The 14,068-nt window shown below is 42.2% G+C and overlaps 1 protein-coding gene across 2 annotated transcripts; it reads left to right on the plus strand.

Moving 5' to 3' along the window:
* The first annotated feature begins 1,699 nt into the window (after positions 1 to 1,699).
* On the plus strand, positions 1,700 to 11,005 carry LOC101175472 (LIM homeobox transcription factor 1-alpha-like). 2 transcript variants are annotated; one of them, XM_011474509.3, is made up of 9 exons: positions 1,700 to 1,910; positions 2,017 to 2,197; positions 7,009 to 7,229; positions 7,805 to 7,977; positions 8,465 to 8,542; positions 8,839 to 8,920; positions 9,003 to 9,173; positions 10,540 to 10,596; positions 10,662 to 11,005. In XM_011474509.3, the coding sequence occupies exons 1-9, from the start codon at positions 1,886 to 1,888 to the stop codon at positions 10,697 to 10,699; spliced, it is 1,026 nt and encodes a 341-aa protein (XP_011472811.1). In that variant the 5' UTR covers positions 1,700 to 1,885; the 3' UTR covers positions 10,700 to 11,005. The 2 variants fall into 2 exon arrangements, with proteins under 2 accessions (XP_011472811.1, XP_011472810.1); XM_011474508.3 differs by having other exon boundaries at positions 10,540 to 11,005.
* The last annotated feature ends 3,063 nt before the right edge of the window (positions 11,006 to 14,068 follow it).

The raw sequence follows: 14,068 nt of genomic DNA on the forward strand, positions 1-14,068 counted from the left end.
TTATTCTATGATGAAATTTGCAGTTTTAATAGAAAATAAACTGGAGTTTTGATCAAATCATTTTAAAGTGTTTTGTATTTCTTTATTGAGATAGATAAATAGATCTTTTTTTTCTCAGTCACAACTATGAAATTTAAAAGGTCCATGCAACAGACGTACATAAAAACAACCAATGGTAAAAATATACAACTATAAATACATAGCAATAAACAAAAAGTGCATTATTCTTTAGCGAAAAACAGGAAACTAAATTAATTTGTGGCCAAATAAACCTGCATTTTTAAATAAAAAAACAGGACACAAAAAGGTAAAAAGCCTTCATCGTCTTCATCGCCTTCATAACAATTCAAGCATTCTAACCGAACAAGTCCAGATTCATTTTAATGTTTAAAATGTTTATTGCTGTGGGGTTTCATAAAGAATTGTGCTTTTACTCTTGTGTTTGCAAAAAGGAGGTTCTGAGAAGTGACGATTAATATTTAGAAAAGATTTTTTACATTTTATGAATGTGATGAAATTAAAAATGTAAATTTATATGCTCCAACATTTGTGCAGTTTTTGGGTTTGCTACCAAATTTTTCAATTGGAACAGTTAAAATAAGAATCTGTGGGTCTTTGTCGGAAGTTTTGTGTAGGTTTATACTAAAATTATATCTGGATTAAAGGAAAAGGTCTTTTATATGGCTGCAGGCTGTCACACACATTCATCACACCTACAGAGCAAAACACAGGATAGAAGTGATCTAAGAGTCCAGATTTATTTATTACTTTTTGTTCATTTATTTAGGCAAGATAGAATAATGTTATTCTTTTTATCTAACTAATTATTATATTATTATAATTTAAATAGATTTGATTTCAAATGCTGCCACATATAACAGGAAGATCACGTTAGATTGTTTTATACAGGAGAACTCCCCATTTACACAAAAATGCTCTCCTTCTAGCTTGGACCATAACATATCCACCCTGACATGATCTGGGAGGTTTGCTGACCTGATGGAGCAGCTGCAGGGTGCAGCCTGAAGCGGGAAGCTGTGATGCAGAAAGCTAAAAGAAACTGCAGGATCTGCTGCCAGACACCTGAAGATGCTCCCACCGGAGCTTCAGCCATGATGCTGGGGCCTATGGCGGAAAGAATTCACAGTCCAATCACTAGTTTGGTACAAAGTGAGGGTCAGTTTGACAAGATCCACAAAAACACAAAGAGCTTTCTGAATATTTTAACGTGATTCTTGCATTAAGGACAGGAACTTCTTAATCTTTTGACATTATTTTCAATATAAAAACTTTGACGTATTGACATAGTCGTCTGAAATTAAAAAAATATAAACATTTTTCATTTAAATTTGCCTCTTTTTTGGCACGTTTCCATGTATTTAAGGCTCCGTTATTTGTTGACCTTGAAGTTTGGCGCCTTTTCCCAAAGTAAAGTGTGACTCCATGCGGGACGGGACGTTACTTTACTGCATTAAGAATAGAAAGGATGATTTATTCTTACATTAATCCAAACACCAGATATACGTAAAAATGGTTTATAATTTGTAAACGTTGTGCTTTGACTATGAAAACTGTGCGTTTAACTTTTTAAACAAGTGTTGGAAAAGTGCGCGCGCGCGCTGTCGAATTCGGTGTGGGCAGTCAGAGACGGGGTGGGGGGGGGGGGGGCAATGGGAGTTGGAGGGGGGAGCCTGAGAAGGAGCTAACCTGCACCTGCAGGAGGAGTATGCCTCCGTCCTCCTCCTCCCCTGATGGATGGACCTCCGTCTCCAGTGGAGGCGAACTCGGAGTGGAGGAAGGAACTTTTACGCAGCGGCGCTTTGGACATGATCTGACTGACGTCTGAGGACCTTTTGTAGTCTGAAAGCGGCGTTCTATAGCTGACATGGACAGTCCGGCCTTATCCTTAGGTGAGTGAAGATGTGTAGAATATTAAAGAATGTCAGTTAAAAATGCGTTTTTATTCTATAAAATATGGCCCCGCTCTCTGATTGAGAACCTTCTCCATCCATGCAGATGCGCACCACTGGGTGGTGTGCGTCGGATGCCAGCGGAGGATCACAGACAGGTTCCTGCTCCGGGTGGCGGACGGCCTTTGGCACGAGCGCTGTGTGCGGTGCGCCGCGTGCGGAGATGCGCTCAGGAACTCCTGCTTTCTGCTGGAGCGCAAACTTTACTGCAAGAGAGACTATTCGAGGTAAGGACACGTGCGATTACCAGAAAAAAGAGAAGATTTATTCGTTTAAAGACAACCTTGAATGGGAAAAAAAATCTTTAGCGGTGAAACAGCATTAAAATACTACAAATACATTTTTAAAACTCTCCTTAAAACTTTTCATGTGTTCAACTCATTTATTTCCTTTTTTAAAATCTATTTTGAGTTTTTAAAGTTCACGATTTGGATATTTTACAATTTAAAAAGTCAATAAAAGTAGCAGTATTTTATTATGAGACTGCTTTGGTGTATGCTTCAATGACTTTATATTATTATGGATTTACACTGCATGCAGAACAAATGCTTCACATTTGGTTCAGTTGGTTTATGATTGAGGAATCCTGTTTAAAGTTGTTCTTCACGGCTTCTGGTGCTCTTTTTTCTGTACATTTTGATTTTTTTTGGCCAGCAAAAAAGAAAAAAAAGAACCTAATGCATCACAACTGAGCCTTTGTTTGCGCTTGACCTTGACTGAGACTTTAGTAAGAGAGTCGGACAGAGAAAAAGAAAGAAAAAAGGAAAAAAAACAATTTAAAAAGTGTTTTCCTTTGTTTGAATCCATATAATAAATGTCTGTGCCTTTGTTCCCCTATGTCTGCCTTATTGGTACTGTAAAACCTGGCAGAGTGCACTAAGAGAACAAGGTGACGGAAGGGGGGGCACGAGACCATAGCGTGCATCCACATGCAGCACACATGTGCACCATCGTCCCGTCACATCTTCACACCCAAGCAGGGGTGGAGCTCACCTGACACGTTGTCAAAATGTGTTAAAACCTTGAGGTCTGCTGGCGTGGGAACAGCAGGACAACATATGGTGGCCCCCACCCACCAAAAAACAAAAAGACAACACCCATCATCACCTTCCTTCGTTTCCCAACATCTCGCCATCCGCCAGTACTTTTCCAAAAACATTTGTGAACCTAAACAAGAGCCAAGATGAGAGGCGCGCTGCCCAAAAGGGAACAGTGGGCATCATTTCTGAACCATTTGGTGGAGGTTGGTGTTAAGCTGCAGCCACTGCAGGAGGTTTAGGTCGGAACATCGAATCGGTCAGCCTTTGGATGAGATTTTAAGAAAAAGTATCAAATTTGGTTTGGATGTTTTGTGCAGCAGAACTTCTAAAGTATCTCATGTCAGTGAGCAGCGCAAAACTGATACTAGGGGATCAGGAAAGTGCAGCCATCATGTGTCTGAGGTTCTGGTGCCTCCTATAAAAGACAGAGGATGAAGATGACGGGGACCCCTGGCGTTCTGTGCGGTGGCATCTGGAAAGCTCTCTCCCTGTGCTGAGCAATGGGACGGCGCCCAGCCGACCGTAAGATATCTGAACTGACCAATTAGTCGGAGGCCTGGTGCCAAGGGCCCGGTCTCTGAGCCTCCTCCAAACTCACCCCCCCACCCCCACTGTCCCGTCTGGGTGGCTTCTGACACCCCTGACACTCACTGTTGCCCGTAGGAAGGGTTTTTAAACTGTGCCAGAATATTCCCCCCCCCCCCCCTCCCGTTCTTTAGAAGAGGGACAGCATTTGCTTTGTGCTGAAAGCTGCATCTTCTGTTTGGATCCTGCCTTGTTTGCATCGAGAGTCTGGATTTTTCTTGATTTTGATGCAAAAACAAATTTTGTCAGATTTCCAATTATTATTTATAAACTAATCCATTAAAAACAGATGAAAAAAAGTCACAAAAAGGGGGAGAATAGCTGTGAAGGAGGGGCTTAACCAAAAGAAAACTAAGTCATGTTTTCCCACGACCGCCTCCCTTATGTCTAACAGACTTTTCACGCATGTACCACAGATGTATGATTTTTTTATCACGTATACAGCGCATATATCACGTTCATATTACATAATTGATGCATGAATAAATAATGAATTGCATATAAACAGAGCTATCATCATGTTCTATGTTGGTTTACCTGTTCTTTGTGTGGTTTATTCACACTTGTTCCCTGTTCATTCGTGATGCATCTGTGAACATTTCTCGTAAAAACCACAACTTTTCTCATTTTTTCCAGATAGATTCACGTTTGACCAACTTTCATCCGTGCAGTATGTGCATAATGTATGTGGTGGCTACGTGACACGATCTTAAGGTTGGGGGTTTGAGGGACTGTAAGCTAGCAGTTTGATCACGGGAATTGGGGCAACTTGCTCCACACCGGCCCCGCCCACAACTCAGACCTGAATTTCTAGTGAACTCCTGCCGGAATCCACAGAGATTTTTTTGATTTGAATACATCAGAAGATGGACGGAGTGGGACTTTGAATGTTTTGTTTACCCTTTTTTAACTGTCAAACCTGCATAAATGCTCTTAAAAGACCAGTCAAGGCTACAAATGATCAACACAAATGTTTCACTTGAACACAAACAGATGAAAAATAAATTAGAAGGGCTTCCGTTGAAACCTTTTACAAACACCCTTAAGTAATGAATTCATGGACACAAAACCCTAAAAAATTATTTTAAAGATTGGAGATTTAATAATTCTTTTTAAATGAGTTATTTTTAATTTAAAAATAGTTCATTTTACTTTGGAAGTAGAGAAAAATTATATTTTTGAGAACTAAATTTTAAAAACATTTAGAGGACTTTCACATTACATGTTGTAGAAACGTCTACATGTCCTTGATTTAATAAATAAAATAATAAAGGACACACACAGACGCAGTACATCCATAACTCCCATTACTTTCTTATCTCTGCATATAGATCCGTTTTCTATGAACAGAACATACAGAAAGCTTTGCAAAAAAAACACAAAACAGTTCAACAGGTTGCATTTATGAAGAACTATTATGCTTTTATTTTCCTGAGCTATAATTATCAAGGAAGTATTTGAATTTATTAGACTGATTTCTATCATCTCCTGATACTTTTTTGTTAGCTGGAGTTTGACTTCATGTTTCAGTGAACAGGCAGACTGGACATCAGGTTTTTTGGTGAGATCAGCGGCGTGACCGGTGACTGTGATGTGCATCTGATAGCGGCGCTGTTTGTGAGTCTGTGTGTGTTTGTGTTTACAGAAAAGGATCCAGGTAAACCTGATCCAGAAACAGGATCTCTTTTCTTTGCCTGTCTACCCACCTAGCAGTCTGTGTGTTTGACTGCCAGAGGTCAGCTCAGAGGTCGTGACAAAAAGCAATCAGGCCCACAGTTTTCTACCCAACGCTCGATGCATTCTGCAGAGCGTCGACCTCATCTGCACATGATTGCAACGCCGTGCTGCTAAACTGATTCTCTGCATCGCTACTGTCTGAATGTGGCGTGACGGAGTGTTCCTGCCGTTCCGTCTGAGCTGCCCGTGCGATCGTGTCAGCGGAAACTCTAAAATATTAAAGAAGCTCCATAAGTATTGGTGGTGCTCTGGTCTTTGCATTAACGTCTCGTAGGAGAACCACGGACTAAAAAGGTGAAGTGATGGCATTTAATGGAGCAGGATTCTCGACATCATCTTCAAATCGTTACCGTCTGTTGTTGTTTTCCTGCTGCCAAGTGGAATCACGCATCGAATCCGGTATTCTAACCCCTCCCCGTGTGCATTCTGGGTAATTTCTTCACTGTGTTCTTTGAAACACTTGGCTGGTGCATCTCATTTTGCCACAGGAAAACACGTGTGCTAAAACACAAACCTTTGAGGCTGTGCAGCAGAGGACTCTGATGGGTCAAGTGGCCTGACCAGCCCCGGCAAGGGTCTGGAAATGGGCTTTACCGTTTCCATGGTTACACTGGAGTGACTGTTAGGAGGTCTCAGCAATGTTTGGCTTCAGGATTTTTCACTTTAGACTACTAAGGGGGATTTTTTCTTCACGTTTGCTCAGTATTGTGGCTAAAGAAACTCGGTTCTCGGTTGTCAGATGCTGCTTTGTCACAGCTGCGAGCATTAGGCAATTTTTTTTGGATGATACAAACACCTCAGAAACAATAAAAAAACTGTAAAAATTCACTGTGATTGCCACTTAATGTTGGTAAACAAAAGATCATAAACTGGTGACTAAAAAAACAGATAGATGCAGAAAGAAAATATGCCGTTCTTCTGAAAATACTTTTTACCTTGCATTTTACAGCCGGCACCTGATCATCAGCATTCTTCTTTCTTTCAACTATAGACAATATTTTCTACGTTTCTGTGGTTAGAATGAGAAAAGCTGAGGTTTGGGGTTGTTTGTCTGCAGTGTTTAGGCGTGGAAAAGGGTCGGCGCTGTCACTTTCTCATGCCTCCGAGCCCACTGCTCCGGTGACCCAGTCAGGCCTGGAGACAAATGGCAGCTCTAGAATGATGACGCATCATCCTGCGTGACAGACCCAAAATGCGGTGGTGCCAGCCAGCAGACAATGGTCCTGCTGCTTGTGGGCCGGCTCTGCCTTTGTCCAACTCTGGTTAAGCAGACTTAAGGATAATTCCACGGATAATTCCTGGGTCCAGCGGCTCAGTCTCTCCCACCAGGAGATCTGGTTCCCCTCCTCTGCCTGGAGCCACGGCCTGCCGAGAGCCTTTCTCCTGAGCCCCCATGAGCGCGGCCTCGGACACGGCTGTTGGAGCCACGGCAACCGTCTCTGGGGCTGAGCCCACTGCTCCTGGTTGCCAGGCGCTAAAATACACACTCGACATGGTAAGAGTATGTGTCTGGGTGTTGGAGCTTGAGAAAAAGGAGGTGGAGAAGTCAGACTTTGAGTGACGGCAACATTCCACCAGGTCAAGCCAACGCTTTTACTCTCCTGCGGAGGTGTAAGGTCATCTGATACAAACAAAAGCGTCACGTAATCTCCATGTCTGTGTGTTTGCACCTTCAGCCTGTTTGCGGTTCACTGTGGGGGCTGTGCAGAGGCCATCTCCCCCTCAGAGCTGGTGATGCGCGCCGGAGCTGCTGTGTTCCACCTGAGCTGCTTCACCTGCAGCGTTTGCTTCCACCACTTGAAGACCGGAGATCGCTGCATCCTTCAAGACGGGCGGCTGCTGTGTGCTCGAGAGGACTACCACCAGCTTCAGGCCAGCCCGCCGTCCTCGGACATTGGTACTGTCTGCGGTAGCTTTGATGGGCCTGTTACTCCTGCGGTCGCTGTCTTATCCTGCTGCTCAGGCGCTACCTTACATTCAATCATTCTCATAAATCAAACAATCATTTCTAGCTACAGTAAAATGAACAAAGGATGTGAATAATGTTGACTAAAAGTACAGTTTTCAGTTAAACCGTGAAGTATTTTTGCAGCCGTGCTGCTGTGATTGAACACTGGAGGATCTGCATCTATATTGTTGCAACAAAGTGCAGTTTTTTTTACAAAGTAAATGTGTAAAATTTAAGTTTTAATTAATAAAATAATCAATGAATAAAAAACAAACTCACATTTTTATCTGTGATCCCAGTTGATGGTTTAGTCCAAATTTCTCACCATTTTCAAGGAATGTTATAACAAAGTAAATCAGAAAGATATTTTAATGTTAAAAATATAGCCCCAAAGTGAAAAACGTGTTTATTTTTTATGTCGATGCTGCAAACAGTCTGAGAGAAGATTTACTTCACATTTCAAGAGCAAAGCAGATTCCTGTTGACCGTCACTTCTGATGTTTCTTTTCTCTGGCCTTTGCCAGGTAAAAGTGGTGATGATGAAGAGGAGGAACCGTCTGCGAAGGTCATGGACAAGCCAGGCCGATCACATGATCAGGAGAACAAACGTCCGAAGAGGCCGCGCACGATCCTGACCACGCAGCAGAGGCGCACCTTCAAAGCGTCCTTCGAGGTTTCATCCAAGCCTTGCCGGAAGGTAGATGCCAAGATGGCGTTTAACACCAAGATTTGCACCGTGTCAGTCACGATTTTCTTCTAACTTTGCCTCAAAACTGATCCTTGTTTTTAAAATTATTTCTCAAAAATGGCACCAAATTTGAATTTTGAAAATGTCACTCAACTAAATCCTTTTTACAGAATTTGCAGGGAAAAAATTCTTTTGTAATTTCATTGGGTCAAACAAAATAAAATAACCTAAAATTAAAGACTTGATTGGATTTGACTTGATTTGAAAAGCTATGATTTTGGTTTTTATTTTAGTCGATTTTTCCCCCCAATTTCTTATCTTTTAGTATATTTACGTATTAAAACAGTTCATTTTGTTGTGAATTCAAAGGCTCTTTTCAGTTGTTTGTGACCACATTCCACTTCTTCTTGCATCAATTGGAGTTGTGAATTTATAACAATCATATCCTCCAAATGACCAGGTTTCCTTTTTTCTCTCTCCTAAATCTGAACCCAAGGTAAGAGAGACCTTGGCAGCAGAGACCGGTCTGAGTGTGCGGGTCGTGCAGGTCTGGTTCCAGAACCAAAGAGCCAAAGTAAAGCACAGCGCACGCACGCACGCACGCACGTATCACATGCACAACTAATAAAAGCACTCTGTCTGCACTGAGTTTGTAAGCCAGGGTGGATTTCAGCCGCACTTATCTCCTCATACAAGAATCTGATGACATCTCAGGGAGAGATTATTGTAGATTAAACCTGACATTTCCTCCCCTATGTATGACCTCTCCCCCTCACTGACAGATGTCCCTTTGCCCCTATTGTCAGCAGTGTGAGTAAATGCATTTTACATTAAACCTTCACATAAACACATTTTTTTGCATCTATTTAGATGAAGAAACTGGCCAGGAGACAGCAGCAGGATCAGCAGCAAACAACCCAAGAATGTTGTGAACGTCCATCTCACCACACAGGTCAAAACTTTTCCAGAATCCTCAGATATTCACAAGGCCTGAGAAAACAGTTTCACCTACAACGGATGTCCTCTGCCCACAGCGCCCTCCTGTGGCAGTTTGACCTCTGAGATCAAGCGTGTGGAATGCTCCTTCACTCCTCAGCTGCAGCAGATGGTGCTCACCACGCTGGAACAGCAGGACTGGGACGCAGACCCCTTCAGGCAGGGCCTGACCCCACCTCAGATGCCAGGAGACCACATGCACCCCTACGGTAAGAGACCTCAGAGCCGTCCCACCGGAATGCTTTGTTTGGTCTCAACCGTTTTAGTGGATTCGCTTGAAAGAGACAATAATCTGTTAAAGAAATGCCGTTTTTCTGATTGGCTGAATTGGCCCTCACTGGCTGAGCGGCTGCCCCTCACTCTCCCTTTCTGCCCCTCCCACCCTGGTCAGAGCTGTGGCTGACAGACTTATAAAAAACAAAGGTTCAAAATCTATAAACTTTTGAATCCATCATTTTTTCTCAAGTAGCTTTACAGTGAGGACTTGGGAGGGGATAGATGGAAATCCCTTGGAGGCATTAAAATTCATAGATGGTCCTAAAGGTGATTTTTTTGGGGGGATTATATCAATATGGCCTCTGCCTTTTGCCGAGGTCAAAGGTCAACGAAACTTTGGTTGTGGTTGTAGACAACCTGGTGACATGTGTATACATTTTTATGAAGATCGCTCAATTAAAAGTTTATTCTCCCATATCGTGTGAAAATTACCAAATTTCTCACTTTGCCACAGAACTGCTGCCAAGCTGTAGGTCCTGTGACCATCCCATAATAAATCTAAAGCCAAAACGACATGTGTGTTCTGGTTTTGTTACTTGATTTTAAACTTGACTTGATTTTTTGAGACCCATAAGACATTTTGTCCCCATTCATTTTTAACCGAAGGTTTCTCCCGCTGTAATGTCATCATTTTTTTGGGGGGTGGGGGTGAGGGGGGGTTCACAATGCCCATATTCAATTTTCACGTGGTACTATAGGTGTGTACTATACGTCAAAAACGTCAGATTTTTGCTCAAAAGGAGGAAGAAAGAGGATTTGTGAAAAGAATCTGGTCCTTCAGTCCAGGACGGCTGCAGAACAGAATTAATGTGCAGCAAAATAAAAGGTGCATCAGTCATTAAAGACATGGATATACAGCAGTTAAGAGTGTTACATGTTTTTTTATTCTTTAATAAGACAAACTAATAACCTAATAATTCTTGTTGTTAGGAAGATACTTGATGTGATTATGAAACTGAACTTTTCTTAAACAGCTTAAATAAAACCTCCAAAAATGCTCACTTTCTCTATGATTCGATTTTTTACTCTTGTTTTGGTTCGATTTTTTTAAAAAAAACAACAAAAACCTACAAATTCAGAAAATCTTTTTTTTGTTTGCAAGTAACGATGAAGAAAACCTTTTCTGTTGGGTTATACTAAGCCATCTTAGTGATGCGACGATTCACTTTAGCCGTGATTCAGTTTACTGGTGTAACGTACGGTTCTGTATTAATGTCGATGTAGATAAAGAGCTGAAGTGTGACATTTGCCTAATGCATTTGTTTACAGTCATGGATGCTGTGTTGGTTTTCTCTGCAGGGCTTAAGGTCTTGTACGGAGACATGGACAGAGAGCCTCTGTGTTGTGCGTCTGACAGTGAGTGCCTCTCTCTGGGCGACTCCTCTCCACTCACTCCTATTGACCGACTCTACTCCATGCAGGATTCATACTTCACCTCTTGAGGGGTGAGTTGGCGTAATGGGAAGCGTGACAGACAGCGGAAAGAGCTCTCATCTCCAAAGTGCTTGGGTACTTCAACGAATGGATGTCAAAAAGGGACATGATAATGCTGGGATGCAGCAACACGTGCACCTCCGTGGAAATGTTGCTGCGTTGCTTCTGATGCTGTGAAGTTAGCGTCGTATTCTGTGCACGGAAAGAGCCTCTCTGCCGATTTGTTAGATTCTGCAGGAAAGTCGCTGTGTTGTCTTGTAAAAAGCTGAATTTGTATTTATTCTCATAATGTGTCTGATGATTTTCTTGACTTAAAATAAAATAAAAAAACAACAAATCTGAGCCTGTGAAGTGAGTTTCACACATTGTTTCTACTGAAAGACCCTCCAGACCACCGGGAATGCAAACGTGTCCCCCGTAGAGGACGTTTCCAAACCTGAATAATTCCAAACTACTGCAGAATACTGACAGAACTCCTGTTGGCATCTGCACAGGACATTTTGGGCTTTTTAATGATACCAAATGTGAAGGGGCGGGGCTCTGGGAATTGTAGTTTTTGCTGGATTAAAAAAAAAACGAAATGAACATACTTGGGGGGGGGGGGGGGGGTGACGATCAGTCCATCCTCACCACGTATTGTTCCCATCTAAACACCGCGTCACACAGCCGCTATGTACATTTTGTGCATATTGCACGGATGAAAATTGGTCATACGTGGATCTACGTGGAAAAACTCAGAAAGGTTGTCGTCTTTATGTGAAATTTTCACACATGTATCACAAATGAACCACGTTGAAACAACGGAAGATGTACAAATAAATCACGCAAAGAACACGTGAATCAATGTAGAACATGAACCGTGGGTGATTATTGAGCTGTTTATGTGCAATTCACGTGGGCTCCCTGCAAATCTTTGTATGCATCTCACAAAAACCACACACAATTTCCCAAGATTTATATAATAATTGTGCATAAACTACGTAAAAAATACATAAACTGCATAATTCTCAACCGACCAAACATTTTGAACATCTCCAAGCCAAATTCAAAGACCCATTCCAGGTCGAAACCCTCGACAGACATCTGTGACAAACGCAAGAAACACTTATGAATGACGCATTTCACGCATGCATCACAAAAGACTGAAATTTCAAAATGAGCAAAATGCATGTGGTGGCTGTGTGACATGGCCAAAAGTGAGAGGTCAGTGAGACAGCCTCCCCAGGCTGTGGGCTGTATGATTTGATGGTAAAGTCGCGTTCCATGACAGGTGTATGGGTCAACGGCAGGTAAGCATTGCTTCCACGCCGCCGTCATCAACGCTCACATTGTGCTTCCTGCATTTTTCTGCAGGGGGCCGGGACCACACAGGCCCTATGCCCGGCTGGAATGCTCCAATACTGGGATGGAGAGATTGGGAGGGAGGAGGACAAAAGACGAGTGAAAGCTGCGTCAGGGGAGAATGCCCCGGTGACACAAAGATATGAAGCCTGACTGTATCAAATGCCTTCTTGCCCCAGCCATGAACCCTTTGCTAGACCCATCTCAGGTTTCTCTTGATGAAATCAGACCTCGAGGAGCAGCAAGTGCAAGTCAATGGTCAGGAACAATCTAACTGTCTGTCACCACAAGGAGATGTTGCCAACTTGGAGCCACATACAACCAATCAGGCATAGGATTAGGACCACTGACAGGTGAGAGAGGGGAGGCCATGTTTTACTGTTGCATCTGTTAAGTTTTAAGCTACAAAGGCACCGGTATGTGACACGTTCAAGCGTTTAGCCAATGGTGTTTACATTGAACAAGCAATGTGAACACAGTTAGAAGAGGTTTGGTGCAAGAAAGACTTGGCGTCATGGAATTCCGGTGGGGCATAGACTACTGTCTGGACCCATGGAGGGTCATAGAGAGAAGCGGACGCATCTTAAGGGGAGAGCAGGTGTCTTGCAGTTCCCTTGAGAATCGTACGGCCACCTCAATGGTCATCGTGAATATGAAATTTACCATTGTGGTGCTTGTCCTTGTGGTAAGTGTATCGTGAAGTATTGGTAGAATAATGGAAGTTTTTATGACAAACAACCGATGCCATCGTACAGTCTTTGTCCGAAAGGTGTGCTAACTGGCTCCTTACTGATCGCGGCCAAATGCCGCACGCACAGGGTGAGCCTGCAACACGTAAGTGCCCGTAGGACGCCCATAGAATCCCTACAAAAACATAAGAGGTCAATATTTTCTCCAGGTTACCTGCATGTTTTTTTGTTTTGGAGATTTAAAACACTGCAAGAAAACCAATAATAAAGTGCAAGGAGTGGCAAAAAACTAAAAGGCTTTTTTAAGGCCTCCACCTAATCTAATGTAACTCAAAAATATAGAATGTACTTAGGAATAAAATTAAACCTGATGTCCTTGGATTACATGAAATCTTTCCACCTTTATCCACCTTTGTTATGTTAGGGATAACACGTCAATGTTAGAGTGGGGTCATAGGATAGCACAAGGGTTATGGTTTATTTATGTGCTTATTTGTTTATTTTCTTTTGGTTTTAAATGTGTTTTCATTTTTATTTGATTCCTTTTTTCCATTTTATCTGTAACTCCAGTGTTTTCCTCTGAGGGATCTTCCACATCAGTGACTGACCCTTCTCAGTGAACGGGGTCGCTGCAGTGGGATCTCCCAGGTCTGGCTCTTTTGATCAGATCTGGGGGGGTCCTGTGGTATTGCACTCCGTGAACTTGAGTGGGGGGTCACTGATGTGGACATGTCCGCAAAATATCGTTTCCCCACTTCAGTACAAAGCCAGGTCTCTACATCACATCATTTTATCACTCTTTTTGTCATGGTGTGTGTATGTGTGCGTGTGTGTGAAGGGGGGGGGGGGGGGTTGTCAGCATTGTGCAGGTTTTAAACAAAATCTTTGTTTGTCTTGTCCTTTTGATCTTAAATTTAATTATATTTTTATGCAAAGCACTTTGAGTGACCTGTGTTGTAAAAGTTTTATATAAATAAAGCTTGATTTGATTTGATAAGAAATAAAAACACATTAACAATAATAATAAATAATAAATTAACAGTAAAAGGCAGACTAGTGAGGGCAAAGCGATGCTTTTCTACAATATGCTGCGGGGAAAATTTGAATCCAAGTGGATGCTTTTTCCAAAGCTGCTTGAGGATGTAGCCGACCGTGTTCGCCAATTCATGAAAAATAATTTTCTAAAGGCTTTAAAGTTTTTTCAGGAGGGTTGTTTAAAGCAAAAATGGCTCCGAACTGGTTAGAGGAGTTGAGATGTGGACTCTAAATCTGAATCCAAACGATCACCTCGAGCATTACTAAATGAAGTGAACATCAGAGAATAGATGTTCTTGTATTTCTGCATTTATTTGTGTTTCACTGTC

The sequence above is a fragment of the Oryzias latipes genome, chromosome 4 (assembly GCF_002234675.1).
Source record: "Oryzias latipes chromosome 4, ASM223467v1".
NCBI classification, from domain to species: domain Eukaryota; kingdom Metazoa; phylum Chordata; class Actinopteri; order Beloniformes; family Adrianichthyidae; genus Oryzias; species Oryzias latipes.